This window comes from Melozone crissalis, unplaced genomic scaffold (genome assembly GCF_028551555.1).
Source record: "Melozone crissalis strain CALT ecotype California unplaced genomic scaffold, PUWL_Pcris_2 ptg000081l_1, whole genome shotgun sequence".
NCBI lineage: Eukaryota > Metazoa > Chordata > Aves > Passeriformes > Passerellidae > Melozone > Melozone crissalis.
In genome coordinates this window covers 13,057,755-13,078,037 of record NW_026535858.1, presented here as the reverse complement: position 1 = coordinate 13,078,037, position 20,283 = coordinate 13,057,755, and the positions used below count along the sequence as shown (strand labels likewise).

At 45.0% G+C, this 20,283-nt stretch overlaps 1 protein-coding gene across 1 annotated transcript in view; it reads left to right on the top strand.

The window, feature by feature from the left end:
* The window catches only part of FOXN2 (forkhead box N2), a 28,666-nt gene extending 8,666 nt beyond the window's left edge, over positions 1 to 20,000 (top strand). Inside the window, exons 2-6 of the mRNA XM_054290260.1 lie at positions 3,160 to 3,710; positions 10,357 to 10,481; positions 14,039 to 14,103; positions 17,094 to 17,162; positions 18,173 to 20,000. Coding sequence (XP_054146235.1) covers positions 3,174 to 3,710; positions 10,357 to 10,481; positions 14,039 to 14,103; positions 17,094 to 17,162; positions 18,173 to 18,699 — 1,323 coding nt within the window. The 5' untranslated portion in view covers positions 3,160 to 3,173 and the 3' untranslated portion in view covers positions 18,700 to 20,000. The remainder of the gene's footprint in view (positions 1 to 3,159; positions 3,711 to 10,356; positions 10,482 to 14,038; positions 14,104 to 17,093; positions 17,163 to 18,172) is intronic.
* The last annotated feature ends 283 nt before the right edge of the window (positions 20,001 to 20,283 follow it).

Genomic DNA, 20,283 nt, shown 5'->3' with positions numbered 1-20,283 from the left:
TGTGTGAATGAAGAAGGGTTCTGGAGAGCTCACAAGCTGACCACTTATGTGCCTTCACATATGCTCCAGTGGCATGGGTGTTGCTCCTGTGATTATATTTTTTCTTATTTATTAGTTGATAATAGTCTAATAATAATAATTTCTAGAAAAAATAAAATAATTTCTGATGTGTTCATGTAGAAGGTGTGTGAGGTGGTGAACTAGGAAAGGAAGGTAATGAGATGTGGATTTTTGTAATGCATCTAAGAAACGTGACACTAATCTATATTATTTACTTTTAATAATATTTATAAGTTTATAATATTTACTAATATTATTTTTATTAAGTATGTTACCTGCAAATAATTTTTATTTTCATGTAGGGCATTAGAAATGCTAATGATTGTCTTCTGTAATACAGTAGCATGCAAACAAATAGTGCATTGAACCACAAAGTCTGCCTGATTATAAGTGCCAGCTTCATCACTTTTTTGATTTTTTCCCTTATATTTTTGACCACTCTGAGTGTGCCCAGGCCATTTTTGTGTTGAAAACAGACTTCATTGCCCCCTTTCCCCTAAGAAAAGAATACAGTGACCTCAGTGTGTGTGTGTGTCAGCATGTGTGTGCTCCTGATCTGCCGCGCTGACGGGAGATTTGTAAAGGGAGATTTCGTGCAACATGAACCCGGAGCTAAAATTACCAAAACACGGCTGGGAGGTGTGAGCTCCTGTGTAGCTGCCTAAAGAGGTGCTCAACCAGGGGGCAAAGTTAATCATTAGAAAGAGAGCAGAGCAGCTCACGTTGCAGCAGAGTTGGGGTTTGTCTCACTGTATGAATTTTATCACTAAGCTCTTTGTTTGTTTCTTTTTTTCCTTAATTTAAGAAAGGATTGAAGCAGTGACATGAGCATATGTATATATGGCTGTGTTTAAAGGCAGCCATCTCTGACTGCCAATATGAATCTGCTCTGGTGCCTTGGGGGAGAAGTAAATCGTAGGGAGAGCAAAGCTATTTTTGACCAGCTATTTGAGCAGCTCACTTTGCTTTAATTTTTTTTTTCTTTTTATAATACTGACTGAGCTGGTAGCTAATCATACCCATCCCTGCACTTAATAGAAATAAGAAACAGAAGGTAAAAAATTTATGCATGTTTTCCAGCACTGCTGCTGGTAAGCATGAGTTCAGGTGCTGTTGTCAACACAGCTTTGCAATGGCTGGTGCAAGAGTGCATGAGCAGATGAAGAGAGGAACAGAAATTGCTGGTGGGAGACATGGTGTGTTTCCCGGGGGAGGCCAAAATTCTGCACCTCATGACTGCCTGGCACCAGGCAGGGGCTGGCAGGGCTGGGGAGCATAACATGGATTGTCCTGTTGCCTTTCTGTCACTCCTCCATTGTTCCCCTTCTCCAAAACAAGGGGCTGGGCACTGTTCTGCCAGGGACACGGTGAGGCTGCCAGGCTGGAGCTGCCTGGGGCTGGGGGTAGCACAGCCAGGCAGTGGGCCCTTGGTAGGAGGAGATGGAAGAGCAAGGAGACAAGTGTTTACTGCTAACTGGTGTAAGAAAATGTGCAGTAACTGTGTAGAGCTGTCTGGTGAGATGTGATATGGGAAATGTCCTCATCTTGAGCTCTGGCACTGGGAGCTGGAGCATGGAACCAGAATGATAGTGCTTACAGGGACAAGGAATGGGGTTTGGGTTTTTCTTTGTTTGTTTTATTGGATCTGTTTACAGTTAATACAAACCTCAGCTTTGCTCTGTGCTATTTACAACAATGAGCTGGATCCATAGTTGGGGTGTCTTATGTCTGTATGGTACATGTGTGTGTAAAAGTACACCCCCCACATCTGTACAGTGCTCACATCAGCAGGAAGAAAGCAGCTGTTCCCATAACACAGTTTGCTAGAAGGCCCCTTTTGAAACTCTACAAGCAAGGTGGTGTCTGTTGGTGTAATGCCTCTGAAGCATGGGTGGCCTGTTAGACCTTGCATGGAGTGGCAGTGTTTTATAGATAATAATGTTATGATTAGGGTTTTAGTGCTTTGTTCTTTTGGGATTTTTTTATCTAAGTGGTGAGCCATTGCTCCTGCAGGTCTGAGCTGCCCCCCCAGTGTTTTGTCCCTTTCTGTTGAGAACTGGTCCCAGCACACTCTGCTCTGCAGGGAAACCCAGGTTAGGGCAGGAGGGGAAAAAGATCTTGTGGGCCCAGGCAGCTCTGTGGGACACAGGTGATGAACAGATAGGCTGGCCAGGTCTTCCCCTGGTAGAAACAGGCAGCAGCACCTGGGAATGACTGTGACTTGTAGGGGTTATAAAGATTTCATTGGCACCGAGACCACAAATAGATTTTATGCTGATTTAAGTTTTGCAATTCCTTTTTCACTCTTTGGACACCAAAGGCAAATACTTCTAAACAGGGTCAGCTTACAATATAATGAGTAACTTTAAGAGTTAGTGTGAGATCTGAATGGATTAGATACTACGTGTTAAAGGTTTTTTTGAGGTTTCAGGTGTTGCCATGAAAATAGCTATTATTTCTATGTCTGAATTGGTGTTTCTAGATAGATACAGCAGTTTCCAAGTGCTACCTGTAAGTTCTGTTATAAACCAAGGGGAATTTATGCTCATGAGTTTACTGGGAGGCTCCTGTTGGACCCTGGCCCTCACCAGTGGGTTCAGTGTTCGTGCATGAGTGTCGCAGACATCTTTTCATGAAAAATCCTTTCCTTAGGATTTTTCTTCCTGAGAAGCTGGGAGGCCTCAGGAACAAAATGTAAACATTGATTATCTGCTGCTGTGGAATGCAACAGGTGCATCTGTGATTGGCCCATATTGGTTTGTTTGTAATTAATGGCCAATCACAGCCCAGCTGGCTTGGACTCTCTGTCCGAGACAGAAGCTTTGTTATCATTCTTTCAGATTCTATTCTTAGCTTAGCTAACCTTGTGATGGAACCTTCTATTCTTTTAGTATAGTTTTAATGTAATATATATCATAAAATAGTAAATCAAGCCTTCTGAAACATAGAGTCAGATGCTCGTCACTTCCCTCATCCAAGAGCCCCTGTGAACACGGTCACACATGGGGATGATGCAGCTCTGTGCTTGGGTTTGGTGGGCTCCTGCTGAGCATGGCTGTGGTAGTTTGCAGTGATTTCTGACCATCTCCTTTGTTGCAGACCAGTCAAGCTAAATGGGTCCAGTCACTGGGATGACTCCGGATAAGAAAGCTGAAACGCCGGGAGCAGAGAAAGCCGCGGGACTACGGCAGTGCCATGGGATGGGCAGCCTGCCCGATGCCGGCCACGCCGGCAAGCCAAAGGCCACCGTGGTGGACAGAGATTCAGCAGATGATGAGCTCACAAATTTGAACTGGCTGCACGAAAGCACTAACCTGCTAACAAACTTCAGCCTCGGCAGCGAGGGCCTGCCCATTGTTAGCCCCTTGTACGACATCGAGGGGGACAGCGTGCCATCCTTCTCGCCGTCCTGCTACCAGAACCCTGAGAAAAAATCCTCCACTTCCAAACCCCCTTACTCTTTCAGCCTTCTCATTTACATGGCGATTGAGCAGTCCCCCAACAAGAGCTTGCCAGTCAAGGAAATCTACAGCTGGATCCTGGAGCGCTTCCCCTACTTCGCCACGGCCCCCACCGGCTGGAAGAACTCGGTCCGACACAACCTCTCCTTGAACAAGTGTTTCCGAAAGGTGGAGAAAAGCCATGGCAAGGTGAGGCCTGGCAGGAGGGAGGGGGAGCAGGCTGGAAATGGATAAGGTTCTGTTGTTCTTGAGCACAGTTTTGTTTGGGTTGTTTTCGCCCCACCGTGTCCTCTTAACGCTTTATTTGCAGATGGAGGTGGTTTGGAAATGCTGCTTCTGTGGAATCACAGGATGACAAAAGCCACTGGGTTTTGTTATTTATTGTTCAGCTAGGTACACCCAGCTGTGGTGCATCCTTTTGAAATGTGGCACACATACAATTGCAAAGGACTCTTGTTTCCATTTCCTTAAAATTTTATTAGCCTGCAATAACCAGCCTGAAATTTCAGATAACTCTCTGAGGATTTCTTCTTGGTGAAGAAATCTTAAAGTAGTGCTTTCTCTATTTTTTCCTCTATTTTCCAGTGCTGAAATTCTGGGGTGTGTTCCTCCTTCCCTGCTTTTCCAGCATGGCCATGGCTGCAGTTGCACTGGCAAGCAGAGGAGATTATGGGATGCCAACCAGCTTCCCTGCTTGGCTAGCAGGGATGTTGCCCCTCTGGGTGCAGATGTGGTCCCCTGCAAGGTGCCCTGGCTTGTGGGCACACTGGATGTGTGTGGTTGGGTGTTCCTCAGTCCAACAGCTTTCTCAGATATTAAATTGACTCTTCCACTTGTGATCTTCTGTTACACTTAGCACAGCTCTAGCTTTCCAATAACCATATTAATTCCTGCATTTAATGGACTGTAATGCTTTAACACCTGTCATAAGATAAGATGTGTGTCTCTGTGTGGTGCACACAGTCTTCTTAAAGTCAAGGATACTCTTTTCTGTACAAGATCTTTCTTCTGATTTATATGATTTTACTAGTGGCTGTCTTTCTCCCTCCCTCATTCCCCATCTTGTTCCTCAAAGAGCTGGCTGTGACTTAAATAAACTAACAAACCACATACTGAAAGTCAACAAACAAGTCCTGTGCTTGGAGGTCAGACTCGGTGGTAGCAGGCTTGTTATCAGAAATGCCTGCAATGCTTGGAGTGCTTGACAGCTTCTCACTGTAGAGAGGGGTCCTGGAGCTGAGTGGGCATTGGGGAGGACTGCCTTGTACACCACTGCTGCTCAATATTCCTGCTTCTGCATTAAATTGTTAGGGTGTTGTTGTCACAAGCAGCAACAGGCCGTGTTGTTGCCCTGAAAAAAAATTGACTTTTTATTGCCATGTGGCAAGTCCATTGACTACCCAGTGCTGAATCCTGCTGAGTGTTAGGATGGGCTCTTAACGTGGCCCAAGGTGCTGTGATGGGGTAACTGAGATGCTCAAGCTGTCCCTGTGTGGAGTACTGGACCTGAGCAGGGACTGCACAACTGCTTTAGGTGACAGAAGTGCTGTTAAAGGCTCTGTCCAAGGAGTGTGACACGAGCTTCAGAAAAATTAGGGCAGGAAAAGGAAATCTTAACTGGTATGAGTTCCTTCTGTCTGTGGATCTGCCCTTAAATGCTCTGATGTTTTCCAGACTCGTGGGTTAGGAGTTACCAGTCAGACTTGTTGTCTTGGCATTTGGGTGGCAGGAGCTTGACACTGCCTGGTCCCCTGCTTACCCTGGCATCTCCATGGGTACTGCTGGGCTCAGAGGATGGCTTGCTGCTCAATGTGACATCTCTAGTAGGAAGAGCAAAATGCACAATGTCTCCCACTGCTACCAGCAAGGTGATGCTGATGTGCTCTGTCAGTGGTTTGCCAGGGCTCCATAAACTGCACTGCTCTGTAATTCTAAAGAACAGAAACTGTGCTTACCAAAAAACACCACCCCAAAAAAGCCCCTCCAGAAACTTTGCTGAAGCTTCCTCATTTCCAACAAACAGCAGTTCAGTCTTTACCCTCTGCCCCCCTAGAAAAGGACCAGATGAGGGTACTGCTCCAAATTCTTCCTGCAAAATAACTCTGTGGCACACAGCAGCATGCCTGGACCCTGTGGGAGTTGATCTGGCAGGTGATGGAAATGCTACAGACCCCTTTGGATGAGCTGCTCAGGTGTCACTTCTTGGAGCAAGCAGCAGCTGCTCACAAGCTCATTTTGCTGATCCTATTGCATGTACCCATGTTCTATCCATGCCTCTGGGTGCTTCCCTGAAAGGGCAAGATAATTTTGTATTTTTTTTCCATTTTTTTCTTTGTTGATGGCATTTTGTACTTCAAAGGAGCAGGCAATCAGCTTCCTTCTATGCCAAGTGCCTGTGGAAGCAGAAAGGTCCATGGCATGTGGTATCAGAGGAGCCTGGTTTATTTGCTAACATCAGGGTATGAAGGGTTTTACAGCCTTTCAAATGAACCTGAGCTCTTGTGTTGGAAGAGTCCAAGATGTCTGACAGTAGGGGATGGATGCTCTGTGCCCCTGCATCCCAGGGCAGGCTCTACTCTGGCACTCCCTGGCTATTGCTGCAGCTGTCAGCTGTGAAATCACCTCTTTGAGGTCAGGCAGCAAAAGGAGGAAGAGTCCATCCTCATCTTTGCCATAATGCACTTCCAATCCAAAACAAAATACCAGCATGTTAAAGGAAAGCTGATTTTTTCCCCACTTCCCCCCCATAGCTGCCACTGCAGGGCGGTTTCAGGATCTTGCCCTGGACTCATTTTGCCTGGTGCAGAGCTGGAAGAGTTGCTGCAGGAGCATGCTTGCTGTGCCCTGATGGCTCTGGGCATTGTCCACAAGGCCCTGCTAGAGCAGATCTGAGCAGAACACCCAAGGCACAAAGAGGTGACCCCTCAGCACCAACTCCCTTATTCTGCAGGGCTGTATATTCTGCAGGGCTCCCTTATTCAGCTGTGGTTGTGATTGTTCTGTGTGTGTATTTGCATCAGCCAGCTGGATACCTGCAGGCTGCAGGGCTTCAGGGGTCTAGGGCAGCATCCAACAGAGACTGGGGGAACACTGTCCTTGCTTGGACCACTGGAAAAAATGACATATTGTGGTTTTCTTTTAATGAGTGGTGCTGAAGGGAAAGTGCCTTGAGATGCCTCATGAGCCAGCATTGCAGTCAACAGGAGGAACTTGTGCCCTGGGATCAGGATGGATGGGCATCCTCACCTTGCCAAAATACCATTGCCTGCTCTGTGTGCACATAGCACACTGCTGCTGTACCCAAGTGGTGTGTCAGGGTTTACCCCATGAGCTGAAACACCTTTTCTTTTAGAGCTGCAGCAGAGAAGATGTGTGCATTCAGCCAGGCAGGTGTGATTCCCACCTGGTTATGGTGGTGGTGAACATCAAGGGGGAGATGCTGGAGCAGTCCCAGGGACACCTGCTTGCCTTGCAGTGTTGCTGCTGTGGCCCTGGTGCCCCTGAAGGTGTGGAGGTGTGACTGTGAGTCAGTGATGCTCAGCAGACACAGCTGAAGCTCCTTGCATCTTAAGCGCTGTGGTGCTGCCTTGGGCTTGGGGAGAGGCGCCTACGCTGTGACGTAGCTTTTTCTGAGGGAACAGCATCTGATCTACAGCACAGGAGGACCTCAAGTGAAAAAGGGTTTGGGGCTGAAAGCCATGGAGAGTCCCCCTGCTCTTTGTTTAGATTTGTTTTTATGATTATGGCATTGGGAGTTATTAATTAATTGATGCTGAGGAGAAAAGGTGGGAGGAGGCAGGATCAGCATCCACATCAAACATTAACTTGGCAGGCTCCTGCTTGCATGGATGTGGCCCTGCCGCTGCTTTCTCTAGAAGCTGGGGGTTACAGGGCTTGAATATCTTCAGCAAACATCCTTTTCTTGGTAAATATCTGGTTTGGGTGTTTGTGGTAGGTTATTTTTTTTGTCAAGAGATGGTGATAAACAACCTGTAGCTTTTCAAGTAATTGGGCAAAGAGCAGGGCAGGTAGCATCCATAAGCCTGGGGAGATAGGAGAGAGATGCCTTTTCTGTGGTTAACCTTTTGGTGGGTGTATTTTATGCCTCCTTGCACACAGTATTTTTCTGCCATTCACCTTGCTCAGGTGGATGCAGCTGGTGACCCCTGTCCATCCCTGGTGGAGCCAGGACTGCTCCCAGGTGTGAAGCTGATGGAGAGCTCTCTGCAGCACAGGGACATGTGCCTGCTGCAGGGAGCCCGAGCCACCAGCACCAGCTGAGCTCTGCTTTGGTTGCTCCTCACACTGGTGGGGTGGTGGTAAAGGATAAGGCTGGATCATGGGAGGCATTTTGTCTCCAGCCCACATTTCTGTAATCCAGCCCTGAAATACTGGGAGCTGGAAACTTACTATCTTTACAAAATAGCTCCAATACTTCAATATGCAGGAATTCTTTTCTTTCCTTTATTTTTGCCTAGATAAAATCCTGCAAGTCAAATTAGAAACATTAGAAAGATGCAGAAGAGGTGATAGACCAGAAACTAATCTCAGAACTCTGTGATTGCCCCTGTTTTGAGTTGCAGAGTAAGAAGAGCCTGGTGGCCTCTTTTCACTGACTCTGGAGGGATTTTTCTCTAGATCTTAAGTACAAGTTACACCTACATTTCATTCCAACACTTGCCTCAGTGTTGAAGTGAAATACTAACCTCCAAAGGCAGTTTAGCATTTTAGAGTGTCCTGAATTGCTGGGAGAAATGGCACAGTCTTGTTTAAAAGCTGGACGTTGATTCTGTGGCATTTCCAGCTCCAGCTGTGGCAGGCTGTCCCCTGGCATGTGACACTTGATTTCAGACCTGGGCTGGACTTTTCTGCCCCTGTCTTTGCTAAGCAGAGGGTGCAAGCAAAGCACAGGAGCAGCTCCATCATCTCTTCAGCTCAGTGTCTACTTTTAGCATCTCCCAAGGTGGGTGGAAGTGTGGTTTCACATTACACATGACCCAAAGAAGGAGTCACCCTGTTTACTGCCTGTTGCATTGGATCTGTCAGTATCTGGATGGCTTCAGGGTGTGCCCAGGTTCAGCTTGCTGTTGCAACACCCACCCAAAATCCTCCTGTTATGTTGTCAGGGCAGCAAACTGGAGGAGTATCTTGCTGGGAAGATCAAAGAGGGAAACTAACCCCCAGCAGCTGAGCTGCATGAGGCATGAAGCAAAAGTGCTCACCTAAAGTAGCAGATAAGGTAGCAGATAAACAGTGTGGAGAAGTGGTTTGCTGCTCAGGGGACTTTCTGCTGCTCCCTGGGGGCAACAACCTCCAAACTGGGAGGGGGGGGGGGGGAAAAGGCAGCTGGGCATGGTTGGGGCACTGGGGAAAGGGGTCTGGGAGAAATAAAGGATCAGGGTGTAAGTCTGTCACTGAGATGACGCATACAGCCAGCTGGGAGGATGCCTACTGTTAGTATCTGGGTGGTTAAATCATCCTGCCAGCCACCATGGCTGTTTATTAATTAAAAGTAAGCTCATTGATAAGTATCTTACAGGCTGTGCTCACTTTTAGCATGAAAAGGTAAGTATAAGGAAGATTCAGGTTAAAAAAAATAACTTGGAGAGATGCAGCAGCTCAGAGATCTTTGTTAAAGGCAGTGGCTTTAGCTGCAATTGCAGCTGCATCTCTTTCTTAGCTGGGACTCTCCCTGGCTTGATTTTTCTCTCTTGATAGCAAGGTATTTCCTCCTCTCAGAAAACCCCTATAACTTAAATAGAACCACAGATTTAAATGTTTTGTAAGTCTTTTTTAGTCTGGAGTAAATCATGGAGATATATCCATAAATTGGAATTATTGCCCCCCATGATTCTGGCAGGAGGAGGCCAGCTGGCCACGGTGGGCTCACAGGAGCTTCTCCATGAAGTTTGGGTTTCTGCTCTGATATTCAGCCCCCAGAAATCCTTTAGAAGGATCTTACTGTTCAGGTGTACAGCTGCCCCATCCTTCAGCCGTGTACATTTCCATTTCTGTAGCATCTGTTTTCCCAAAAAAAACTGGTGCTGCTACGTGCAGAGCTTTTAGCTGATCTGTCAGGTCAGTGATTATAGAATTTCTATTATAGAATACAACTATTTAATTAAGTTGCAAGAAGTAGCAGGCTCAAAAAAATAGGTCCTTTATTTAGTACATTTGTGAAGAAAGCTTTGATTAAGACAAGCAAGAGGTGCTTTATCTTCCTTAAGTTTCAATATACCACATTTAATATCAAGAATGACTAGCACAGGGGTGCTTACATTGTGCATCAAAAATACTTTCATTAGGTGTTCAGATTCTGAGAAGATGGGAATAATCCATTTTGTAGCTGCACATTGAACAAGATCCTTTTCCAGGGTGGTGTAAAGTTAAATGAGTATGGATCTATATCTAAACCAAGGGGAAGGTGCTTTGGTTTCTTACCTAGAAACATGTTAAAGAAAAGATTGCTGATCAGTTTACTGATGCCTGGACAGGTCCCTAAACTCATAGCTGTGTTTATTAAGTGTTAAAATAAAGTTTACAGCATTTAGGGGACAAATGGGAATGGGACTTCAGAGAAGAGGTTTTGGAGATGCTATCATGACCTACATGAAGGTGGGTGTTTCCATAGTGTGTAATGAGGGTCTCTGGGCCATTTTCTCAATTTTGGGACTATCCAGGATGGACCTGCCTGTGGATTTTGTGTGTCAGCTGTGCAGTGGTGTGTGCCTACATACAATCATTGCACTGTGCTGCAGCTTGGGGATATTAAATCAGAAAGGACTGTACCAGCCTGGTCCTGGATTTTCTAATTTGCTGTGTTTCTTCATTGCAGGTGAATGGAAAAGGGTCCTTGTGGTGCGTTGACCCAAAATACAAACCTAACCTTGTCCAAGCACTGAAAAAACAGCCTTTTTCCTCAGCACTTGCATTTTATACTCCACCAGCATCACCACCCAGGTAGGTGGAGTTCCTATCCCAGCAGGACACGCTGCTCCATGCAGGTGGCACAGGGTGTTGAAGTGCTGTTACCTGCTGCCACCTGAGAGCAGAGTTTGAGTGGGCTTAGGTGGGACCAGCTGGGTGAGGTGGGGAGGTGCAGTGAGCTCAGGATTCCCAGACAGCACATCTGGGGTGTGTTCAAGGCTCTTATTAACTGTGGGAGAGTTTAAAAGAAGGTGGTCAGGGATGTGCTGGGTGCTTTCTGGAGAATTTCTGCATTTGAAATTTCTGCAAATGAAATTTCAATTTCTGCAAAGAGAGCAGGCAGTCCTGGGAACTGGAGCAAAATCCTCTTTCAAGCACAGTCCATCAGGACTCCTGTTGTGGAGGAGGTGGGTGTCTTTTCCTGTAAGTCACTTGTATGGTTATAAAATGTATCTATTCTGTGCTTTTGTGGAAAACATTCAACTTTTCCACAGTCTGAAGGGCTGAGATGCTGCCCTGAGAGGGTTGTTTTTCTCTGAGGCTGTTTAAAAGCATTTTGCAGCAGGGATGGAAAAGAGCTTTTGCCATACGTGTAGTTTGGGGTGGGGCATGCAAGACTTCTGAAACCAGGACTTCCTTACCAACACAGTTTAAGATTGGGCACTAGATTTTGGGGAGTTTGGAGTCAAACTCATGTAGAGTTTGACTCAGAGTTCCTGAGCAGAGGGAGAGGAGCAGCAGCTGTGGAGGCAGGAGGACGGAACGCAGCGCAGCACGTTGGGTGAGCTGGGTTCTGAGCAAGGCATGTGGCTGGTTTGTCAAGTCCAGGAAAGAATTTGGGTGAGATAAGAGGTCATTAAGGTGTTTGTACATTGCCCTATGCCTTAACCTTACTGCAAGGAGTTTCCTGAACAAGCAGGAGGAGCTGGGATTCCTGGAGCAGGGTGTGAGACTGATAGCACTGAGCAGACATTTCTCAGGGTCCAAAAGGACACTGACCCTGGGCATGGCACCCCTGTGCAAGCCTTAGGGGCTCAGGAGTTTTGTGTGGGCTTGTCCAGTGGGGTTTGCAGCCCACAAGATAGAACCAGTTGTCTCTGGGCCATCCTGGGCTGGAACAAGCCTGGTAGAAGTGTCCTGTTTTCCATCTTTCTCTTGGAATTGGGAGCACTATTAAAATAACCCTGAAACATTGAAATATTAAGAAATAGATTAGAAGCAATGAGATGACTGGCGGTACTGCTTGGGGTTTATGGGAATAAAGGTTATTGAAATGTCTGTAATTGGGCTCTGGAGGATAATGCTTTCACAGGCTGTAATGTCTCTGTGTAAGGGTATGGACCTCTGGTTTTGGGTACAACTCAAGTGGAGGTTTGGTCCCTGAAAGCTTTAATGCTCTGTCTGTGTTAGCACAGCCAGACTTTAAAATGTAGACAATAATACAGATGGGAAGTTGTCTGTCCTGCCAGAGGTGCAGAGGACTGACAGACTCAGCCTAGGGCAGGGTGTTCAGAGCCTTGACCAGTTAAGCTTTTAAAATCTCCAGGGTCTCCAAGATCCGTGCAGCTCAAGTTGTGTTAAGTGTGGTTTACTTAGCTTGGATAAATGCAACATACCAAAATTAGGTGTGAGGAAGGAGACATTTCATCTGCATGCTTAAGTACTTGGAAGAGCAGGACTTCAATTTGAAGCTGTTGTTTTTGGTAAGTTTTTTTTTCCCTTTACTGAAGGACTAGTCTCACTTGCCAACAATTACAAGGAAATCCTGCATCTAATGAAGCCACATGGCAAAATTCCCACTGACTTCAACACGAGAAGAGTTTTGCAGTGCTTGTATTTATGAGTACAAGAAAATAAGAAACAACATATTAAGATAGCAAACTGTTCCCTAATGAAAGCTGGTTTATTTTCCTTCAATAATAAAAAACATTTATGTGACTTTCCATCACACCCAGAAAAACAGATTTATTTTTTTCCCGTTCTGTGTTTAGATTTGATTTAAATTTTGGCCTAATTTTGGGGAAGGGCCCCCAAGGATCTGATTTGTTGTAGAGAGGGAGGAAGCCCAGAGGTTCAGCTGGAGAGAGGCTGAAATACTGTCCAAATTTATCTTCAGAGTGATCCTAAAATTCAGCTGTGGCAGTCTCTGAATTTTCCAGTGGGAAGACTGGAAATCATTTTACAGTGTGTTTGTGGGGAGTCTGCCTATCATTCAGCACAATTTTAAAATAAAATTTAGGCTGTTGCTTTGAGCAGAAGCTTTCCAAAACTGTAATCTGTGTCTAGTGACACTGAAATTTGTATTATCATAGATGATTGGCATGCCTGATGCATTTTATTTCTGCACAGCTTGTTCAACAAGTCCTTGTGAAGCCCCTGGCTGCATTCTGGTTCTAGTGCCACACGAGTGACAGCCCTGGGGACAGCCACAGTCCTCCTCTTGCTCATACCTTATGCATGGCTTGTCTTAATCAATACCAGGCATTAATTTACTTTGGGGGAGCTCTGTGTGGACATGATTTTTGAAGGGTCTGAGCTTAGACAAAAGGATGATGATGATGTTTAGCATCTCTCTGTGCAATGGGTCTGAGGGCTGCAAAGCCAGCCATTTGGGGTCAGACCATTGCTTTCCTTTATTTTTAATTTTTTTTCCCCCCACCCATTTTTGGATCTGTTCCCTTTGCACTCTGTGTCTGTTACAAGAAGAGATACCAGACAGTGAACCGTATTTTTGCACATTTTTCCCATTCAGCTGAAGTTTCTCTTGCACATTGGGTTTGAAAATTCTGTCATCACCCTTCAGATTGTTCTAGCAGCACTATAAAAGATGCACATTGCTACACTTCATGCAATTTTAATAGTGTGTACTATTTTTGTTGTAGTTACTTGTAAGTGCTCACTTATATATTTATAATAAACTGAATAATTAGGGCTGGGTGTGTAGCAGAAAAAAACATGTGAAAGCTTTAACTTGCCCTTTATTTTGTGAGGGATTTAAGGGTACCTTGGGGCAAAGCTAGTCTGATTATGAAAAACTACCCTGGATAGCATCAACTTTAAAATCAGCAGTTGTCTTGATTTGGTTTTTAATTCAGTATTACTTTTTGTTTTTGTTAATTGCCCATCACTGCTTGGAAAAGCAAATGATCACAACTGGTCCTTACCTGTCCTTTTTAGTACATAAAACCTACATATGTACAAAACATTAGCTCATCCCTGTATGAGCTAATGTTTTGTACATATGTAGGTTTTATGTACTAAAAAATACATATCTTTGTTTAAAATCCAGCCTTTAGGCAGGTATAGAAAATCTGTAGAAGTCAGTGACTGTTGCCCAACAGTGTTTTTGCTTAGTGTGTGTATTTGGAGGTGTTTTCCACGTGCTGGGGATGGCTTAAATAGTGCCACACAAACTATGAACCAGTGCTGAGCCATCTACTGAGGGCAGCAGAAATCACTTGCCTTCCTGTGGTGAATAGGGTTGGTTTTGTTGTTAGCCTTCTGTGATCATCATATTGTGTCTGCTGTACTTTGCACAAATCATTTGCCTGGTCAGGGCTTGCCTTTGAGCTGTTGAATTTCTTTTTCAGTCGGTCGTCATCCCCTCACTACCTGACTTCAGTCCTTCAGCAGAACCACGGCCGAGCTCTCAAAGGTAAACTTGGAATTTCCTTTCACTCTCCTCCCCTGGTTTTGGTCATAGTCATGGACTGCACCCCAGCTGATGCTGTCTCTGTCCCTGCTCTGAAGGGTTTGCTGGATGACAAAAGAACCCAGATGTAGTACAATGTGTGTGTTATATTAGCTACTCCTGTGTTAATTTTAAATCCACGAGGTGAAGTTCAAGGTGTAATTGGGGCCGTCTTGTTCTGACAGCAAAATATTCAGCACATGCATCACTCCCAAGTATGACCTACTTAATGAATAGTTCAGCAGAAAACTAATCTGAAAGCTGCACATTTCTTTATCAGTTTTATTGGCCAAGAACTGAGAACCAAAGGTAGCAAATGTTAGTGTATAAAACTTGTTGGTACCAAGAGGGAGCTAGAAAGTGTGCTGGGGCTTGCAGCATTTCTTTTGAAGAAGCCAGTTGAGCACAGCTCTTGCACCTCACTAATAAAGCTTAATTAGGCTTGTCCTAGACAAAAATAATAATAATAATTTTGGGTTTTAAAGTGCTGAAAATTTCACAGTACTCATTTTTTAAAGGGTTGAGTCAAACAGTGTTGCAGAGGGGTGTTGTTACAGCCCTTTCAGCAGGATAGTGAAAGGCACTGCCCAGGTGGAACCTGAGCACACACCCAGCTCCCTGATGTGCTGGCTCAGTAGGCTTAGAGGTGAGAAGGTTGCTTTTAGGTTTTGGCCACAAACAAGGAGCTTGATTAGGCAGCAAAGCCAAAGCTTTTTGGAGACCAAGCACCTGGCCCACAGGTGATGATGGCCATGCACCCCAGAGGTGGCACCTGGGTGCCAAGGAAACATCCCTTGGCTGGCTACTGCAGGGTGCTGGATCTGGGGTTCCCAGGGCTTGCTGGAGAACACAGGAAATCCCTCTCCTCCTAAGGATTTTGCTGATGTGTCCTGTGACAGGTTTGGAGGTTGCCAGTCTGATGTTGCCTCATCCATTTAGCTACACCAGAGGTGCCAAAATAATGACAGGGATCTGGTATCATTTGGTTTCTGCTTGTGGGGGAGCCTGTTCAGCATTTTTTTTGGCATTAGAGGCAAGCCATTCATGTTCCTGGGATCCCACAGAGCAGCTCTTGTGCAGATGAACAGAATTCCTTGCAATAAGGTGCATCCTCAGCCATTCTGCTGGAGAAGTGTAAATTTGGGAAATACTGCACTGTTGAGAAGAGCAATCACAAATGAAGCCAAAGCACATTGTCAGTGACACAGAGCACTGCTAAGAAGCCACTGCAGAAGTGCCTCTCCTCATTCTTTGGGAGTGTTAAGGTGCAGAAATGCTCTTTGTAGGTAGTAATCCTGCATTGCATTAATGCCTCTGATTACTTGTCATTTTAATAAGGTGGTGCTTATATACCAGCATAGATGATAGAATAAAATATCTGGCATAGCAAGTGAGGAATGGGAATATTTCACTTCCTGATTACACTAGTGGAGCGAAGCAATTCTTCATGTTTTATTTTTCTATTTCTTTTTGTTAATTGAGTGCATATAACCTATGAGTTCAGGGGCTCTGTTTCTGCCAAAGAAAGCCAAAGCTTTCTTTGGAAGGAAAACAAAATCATATGAGTACAATGGGGTAGAGCCTAAAGTATGCTGGATTTAAAATGAAAGGCATGGAAAACAAGGGGGGAAATGTGTATGTTTTATAACCTGTATTGGGAACAGTAGCTCAGTCCCCTTGTCATCTTGGTACAACATTCCCAAGGTGTCATGTTCTTCAGATTTCTCCTTGACCACAGGTGAAGTTAGGGAGGATTATCAAGATAAGGAAGCCACACTGACAAACTCTGCAGTCCCCCTCCCATACTACCCTCCCCTTAAAATCAGTAATACAGTTAATGCTGTAATATGGGGAAGAAAGCAAATGCTGTCAGAAATGGCACTGCTGATGTTGTGCTTTAGCAGTTCCCCCCACAGCTGCAGTTCAGCAGCACTGAGAGCCTGTTCTGCTGCTGCTGCTCCCCTCCAGCCCTGTTCTCCACTCACTGCTCATGCATATGTACACAGCTACCTACACCTCAGATGAGATCTTCTGCTCTCAGACACCCAGCTCTTGTGAGAGCTCCCTGTCTCTGTGCTCCTCTTTGCCTGGCTAGTCCCCCATAGCTGTTTCTGTTCTGTGTAAGGAATATCCATCCTCCATTGCAGAAGTGAGCCAGAGAATGGGTTGGATTTCCTCTTCTTTAAAGGGCACGAGTGTGTCCTGAAATGAGTGGGAAAGGCGTGCTTGTTTCTTTTCCCTTTCACCTTGTTCTGGTTAGAAATGTCACTCTCTGCCCTGTTACCCTCAAGGTGCCTTTCAGAAATGTAAGCAATCCACTCTGCAAAGGATGGCATTTGCAGCAGTGCTTCTCACTGCAGCTGACAGTGCCACAATTCACCTTATCCTTTCCTGTGTGCCTATTTATTATTTAGATCTCCCTGCTCTCTAGATTGAGCAGTTCACTGCCCTTTTCCCCCTTGTGGTCTCAATTTCTTCCGTTTGACTTATTAGTGTGGAAAATTCTGCTGGAGGAGGGAGGTGTGCTGAATTAGTGCTGCATTAATGGGCCCTGCACATGCACACAGCCAGGCTGTGGAGCTGCTGAGGTGCTTTGCTGTGCCATGGGTCTAATCTTTCTCTCCCAACTGGTACAAACAAAAGACACTTGTTAAGTATAGCAACAGCATTGTCACATGAAAGTCTAATTGTGTCACTGATTCTTGGCTTCGGTGAGTGCAACGTGAGAGCTCGGCCTTTGAATGTCATAGTTAAGGTATGAGGCTGATCTGGAACAGGATTGAGCTGTACAAGGGTCATGCTTTGTCTGAGTTTGTACATTCCCCCCACCCTTGCTCTTTGGTGTAGGCCAGTACAGGCAAATGTATATATATTTGTATTTTTTGTCTATTTTAGAGGCTTCATCTTGTTCAGGCTTACCTGAGTTCTAACATTTTGCTGCTTGTGCTTCACAGAATCTGATATTGATGCTGCTACTGCAATGATGCTGTTAAATACTTCCATTCAGCAAGGGATGCTGGACTGTAAGCATTTTACTCTTGTTTTTCTTCTCTACTCACTAACTAAATACTTTCTCTATAAAATTTCAGGAAACAAGTATGGTCTAGTTTCCAAACAGTAAGACTTGTCAAGAAACAATTCTGGTTTAATTATTCTTTCAGCTAGCATCGCAAGAGTTTTATTAGAAGCAGCCTTTTTTTTCTTTTCCCTATTAATTTAGATTTTTTTCTGCAAGTTCTATCCCTGCCCTCTCTGTGCTAGATAGTAAGAAGAGTTTCTTGGCTGCTTTGATGCCTTGTGAAGGCTGACCTAGAACAGAGGCTAGATGGAGTCAAAGAATAAAGTAGGAGTTTATGAGAAGGCCTCAGTAGATGCACCTCAAGATAGAGGTGTATGGATAGATATAGATAGAGGTGTATAGGTAGATATAGATAGAACAGAGAGTTGATGGAGTTAAAGAATAAAGTAGGTATTTATTAGAAGGCCTCAGTAGATACACCTTAAGAGTCCAGCCAGGGCTACACCCAAGATGAACTCAAAATGGTCACAAAATGCCTGACTGGTCACAGGATCTCTCACTTTTATAAGGTTTGGTCCATTAGCATATTGGAGTTAATTGTCCAATTAGAGCTTTAGGTTATGAAGTCCCATCCTTCTTGTTTTTCTCTCTTCAGTCCACCATTGTTTACGCTCTTGGGCCTGAGATTTGGATCATTTGTCCTTGGTCCCCAGCTAGAGAAGGAATTATTTTGTCTAAATACTTTGTGAAGAGAGGTTACTATCCCCCAAGATGAGGCTCAGAACTACATACCAAAGCAGCACAGAATCTGAAAAATATAAAAGCTAAGATCAGAGGCATCATTTCCCCCTCTGCTTCTCTAGCTCTCAGCTGAGATTAGGTGGTGACAGTCGTCCTCTGTGGGTGACAGTAAACGGGCACGTTGTGACTTTAAGTGCTGGAATTCAGTTTCCCTTGCAGCCAGCCCGGCACAGGTGATCTCGCTGGCCCACTGACACATCTCATTCCTCACAGGTGAGAAACCTCAGCCTCTGAAGACACCCAAGAAGAGGAGCTACGGCAGCGCCTTCGACGCCCCCAGCTCCATCAGCCTGCCCGAGGGCGACTCCGCGGCCGCCAACATCGACCCGAGCGAGGACCACAACTACAGCGCCAGCTCCGTGGGCTCCGTGGGCTCCCAGCGCTGCGCCTCCCGCTCCAGCGTGTCCTCCCTGTCCTCCCTGGACGAGGTGTACGAGTTCATCTCCAAGGCCAGCCACGAGGGCAGCGACGGCAGCGAGGGCTTCCACAGCGAGGTGGACACGGACGGCGACTACGAGGACGATCCCCTGGGGGACAGCGGCTACGCGGCCCAGCCGTGTGGAGATGGCTCCAAGGAGAGCCAGCCCAGCCAGAAAGTACTCGAGGAGCTGTGCCAGGAGATCGACGAGGAGCTGAAGGAGGCGGCGGGGTCTCTGCTCCACCTCGCTGGCATCCAAACGTGCTTGAGTTCCTTAATAAGTACTGCAAAGACCCACTGTCACAAGCAGAGGAAAAAATAGTGCGTTTGTCAGTGTTGAATATATACATATATTTTTTTTAATTGTGGCAATACTCTTCTACTTTTGCCCTTCACAAGGGAGATCAAAGCCATAAGAGGACTCACTGCTTTTTTTTTTTTTTTTAATTTTTGGCGCAAACTATAATTTAGCCATTTATTTTTAAATCACCACCTAAAAAGAAAATATTTAATCTTCTCAGATTAGAAGATATGCATGACTTGTGAAAACCCAAAAGCATACTTCTTAATGATCAATTCTTTTTTTTTTTTTCTTTTCAATAGTTGACTTTATTTTTTTTCAGAGATGTGTTTGTTCAGATGCACACTGTGGATCATATTTACATCTCTGCTGGCCCCATCTGCAGAGGTGAATTTTGTTCTGTCTAAGGGCTCTGACTTCCATGTAAAGGATTCAAATTCATTTTGCAATAAGAGAATCTCTTTATAGTTCCTAGACATCCTTCAGCCAAAAAATGTTTTTTTTTTGTGGTATGTTGAACCTTATCCCTATTTTTCTTTTAAAATCAGTGGTGATTACTTACATCTTCCTGTAGATTATGCCTTTTTTTAAAATTTTCTGTTCAAAAATGGGTAAGCAGTTCTGTTGGAGTGGGTTTTAACAGTACTGTACATACAAGGATGCCTTAAGTATGTTGCAGAATTGTATACAGCTATCCAAGGTCATCTTTCCTGTTGCTGAAAGGTAGCATGATGTGCCATAAACGTTCTACCAACGTGAAGCTACTGCTTCCACCAGGTGTTGGGCAAGCTGGGTGAAAATTAGGAGCAGAGCCACTTAGGAAGCCAATGTCCACTGTTAGAAACAGTGCTGGATTCAGCCAAAAGTTAACCTTTCCCTAAGGGAGTATTTTCCTGGCTATTTGAATGCCTTTCTTAGACTAGTGTGGGTTTTTTGCCCCTTTTTTCTTTTTTTTTTTCCCTTATTTGTCAGTCTCTTCACAATTCCTGAGCTGTCTACTTCCAATGCAAACACAGCCATGCTGCTGAAGGTCTGTTGCTCTGAGGGCCCATTCCAGTGCCTCTTGAAGACAACGGTGGTGCTCCTGCTGACTCAATGGCTGTTGGATCAAGCCTGAAATTTTTGAGGTTCTTGGTGTTTTGGAATTTAAAGCACAAACACTAGGAGAGAAAAAAAAGGTTTTTGCGGGTTTTTTTTTGGTTTGGTTTGGTTTTTTTTTTCTTTTTCCAATTCAGTTATAAGAATGATTTGTTTTATTTCTTGAAAGGGAAGGAAAATACTCTGCATCATTCCTGTTAGCCTACACCTGTAACAGGGCAATGTGTGTGTTCTGGCTATCACAAGTGCTGCATTAGCCAATTAGATCTGGTATTGGATGTAGTACTGATGGGTAGTAGGGGTAAAACTTGCTATTTAAAGGAAAATTAAGTACCAACAGCAGTGGTTCTTAGGATTTCAGGAGCTGATGTGAATGCTTGGTGGAACTGCTTCTTCTTGCTCATGGGTTGCTTTTGAACTCTCATGGAAAACTGTGAAGGGCAGAGCTTGTGTCAGTGTGAAAGGGAGGGTTCAGATACACAGAAATACTGTGGGCAGCCTGAGGTT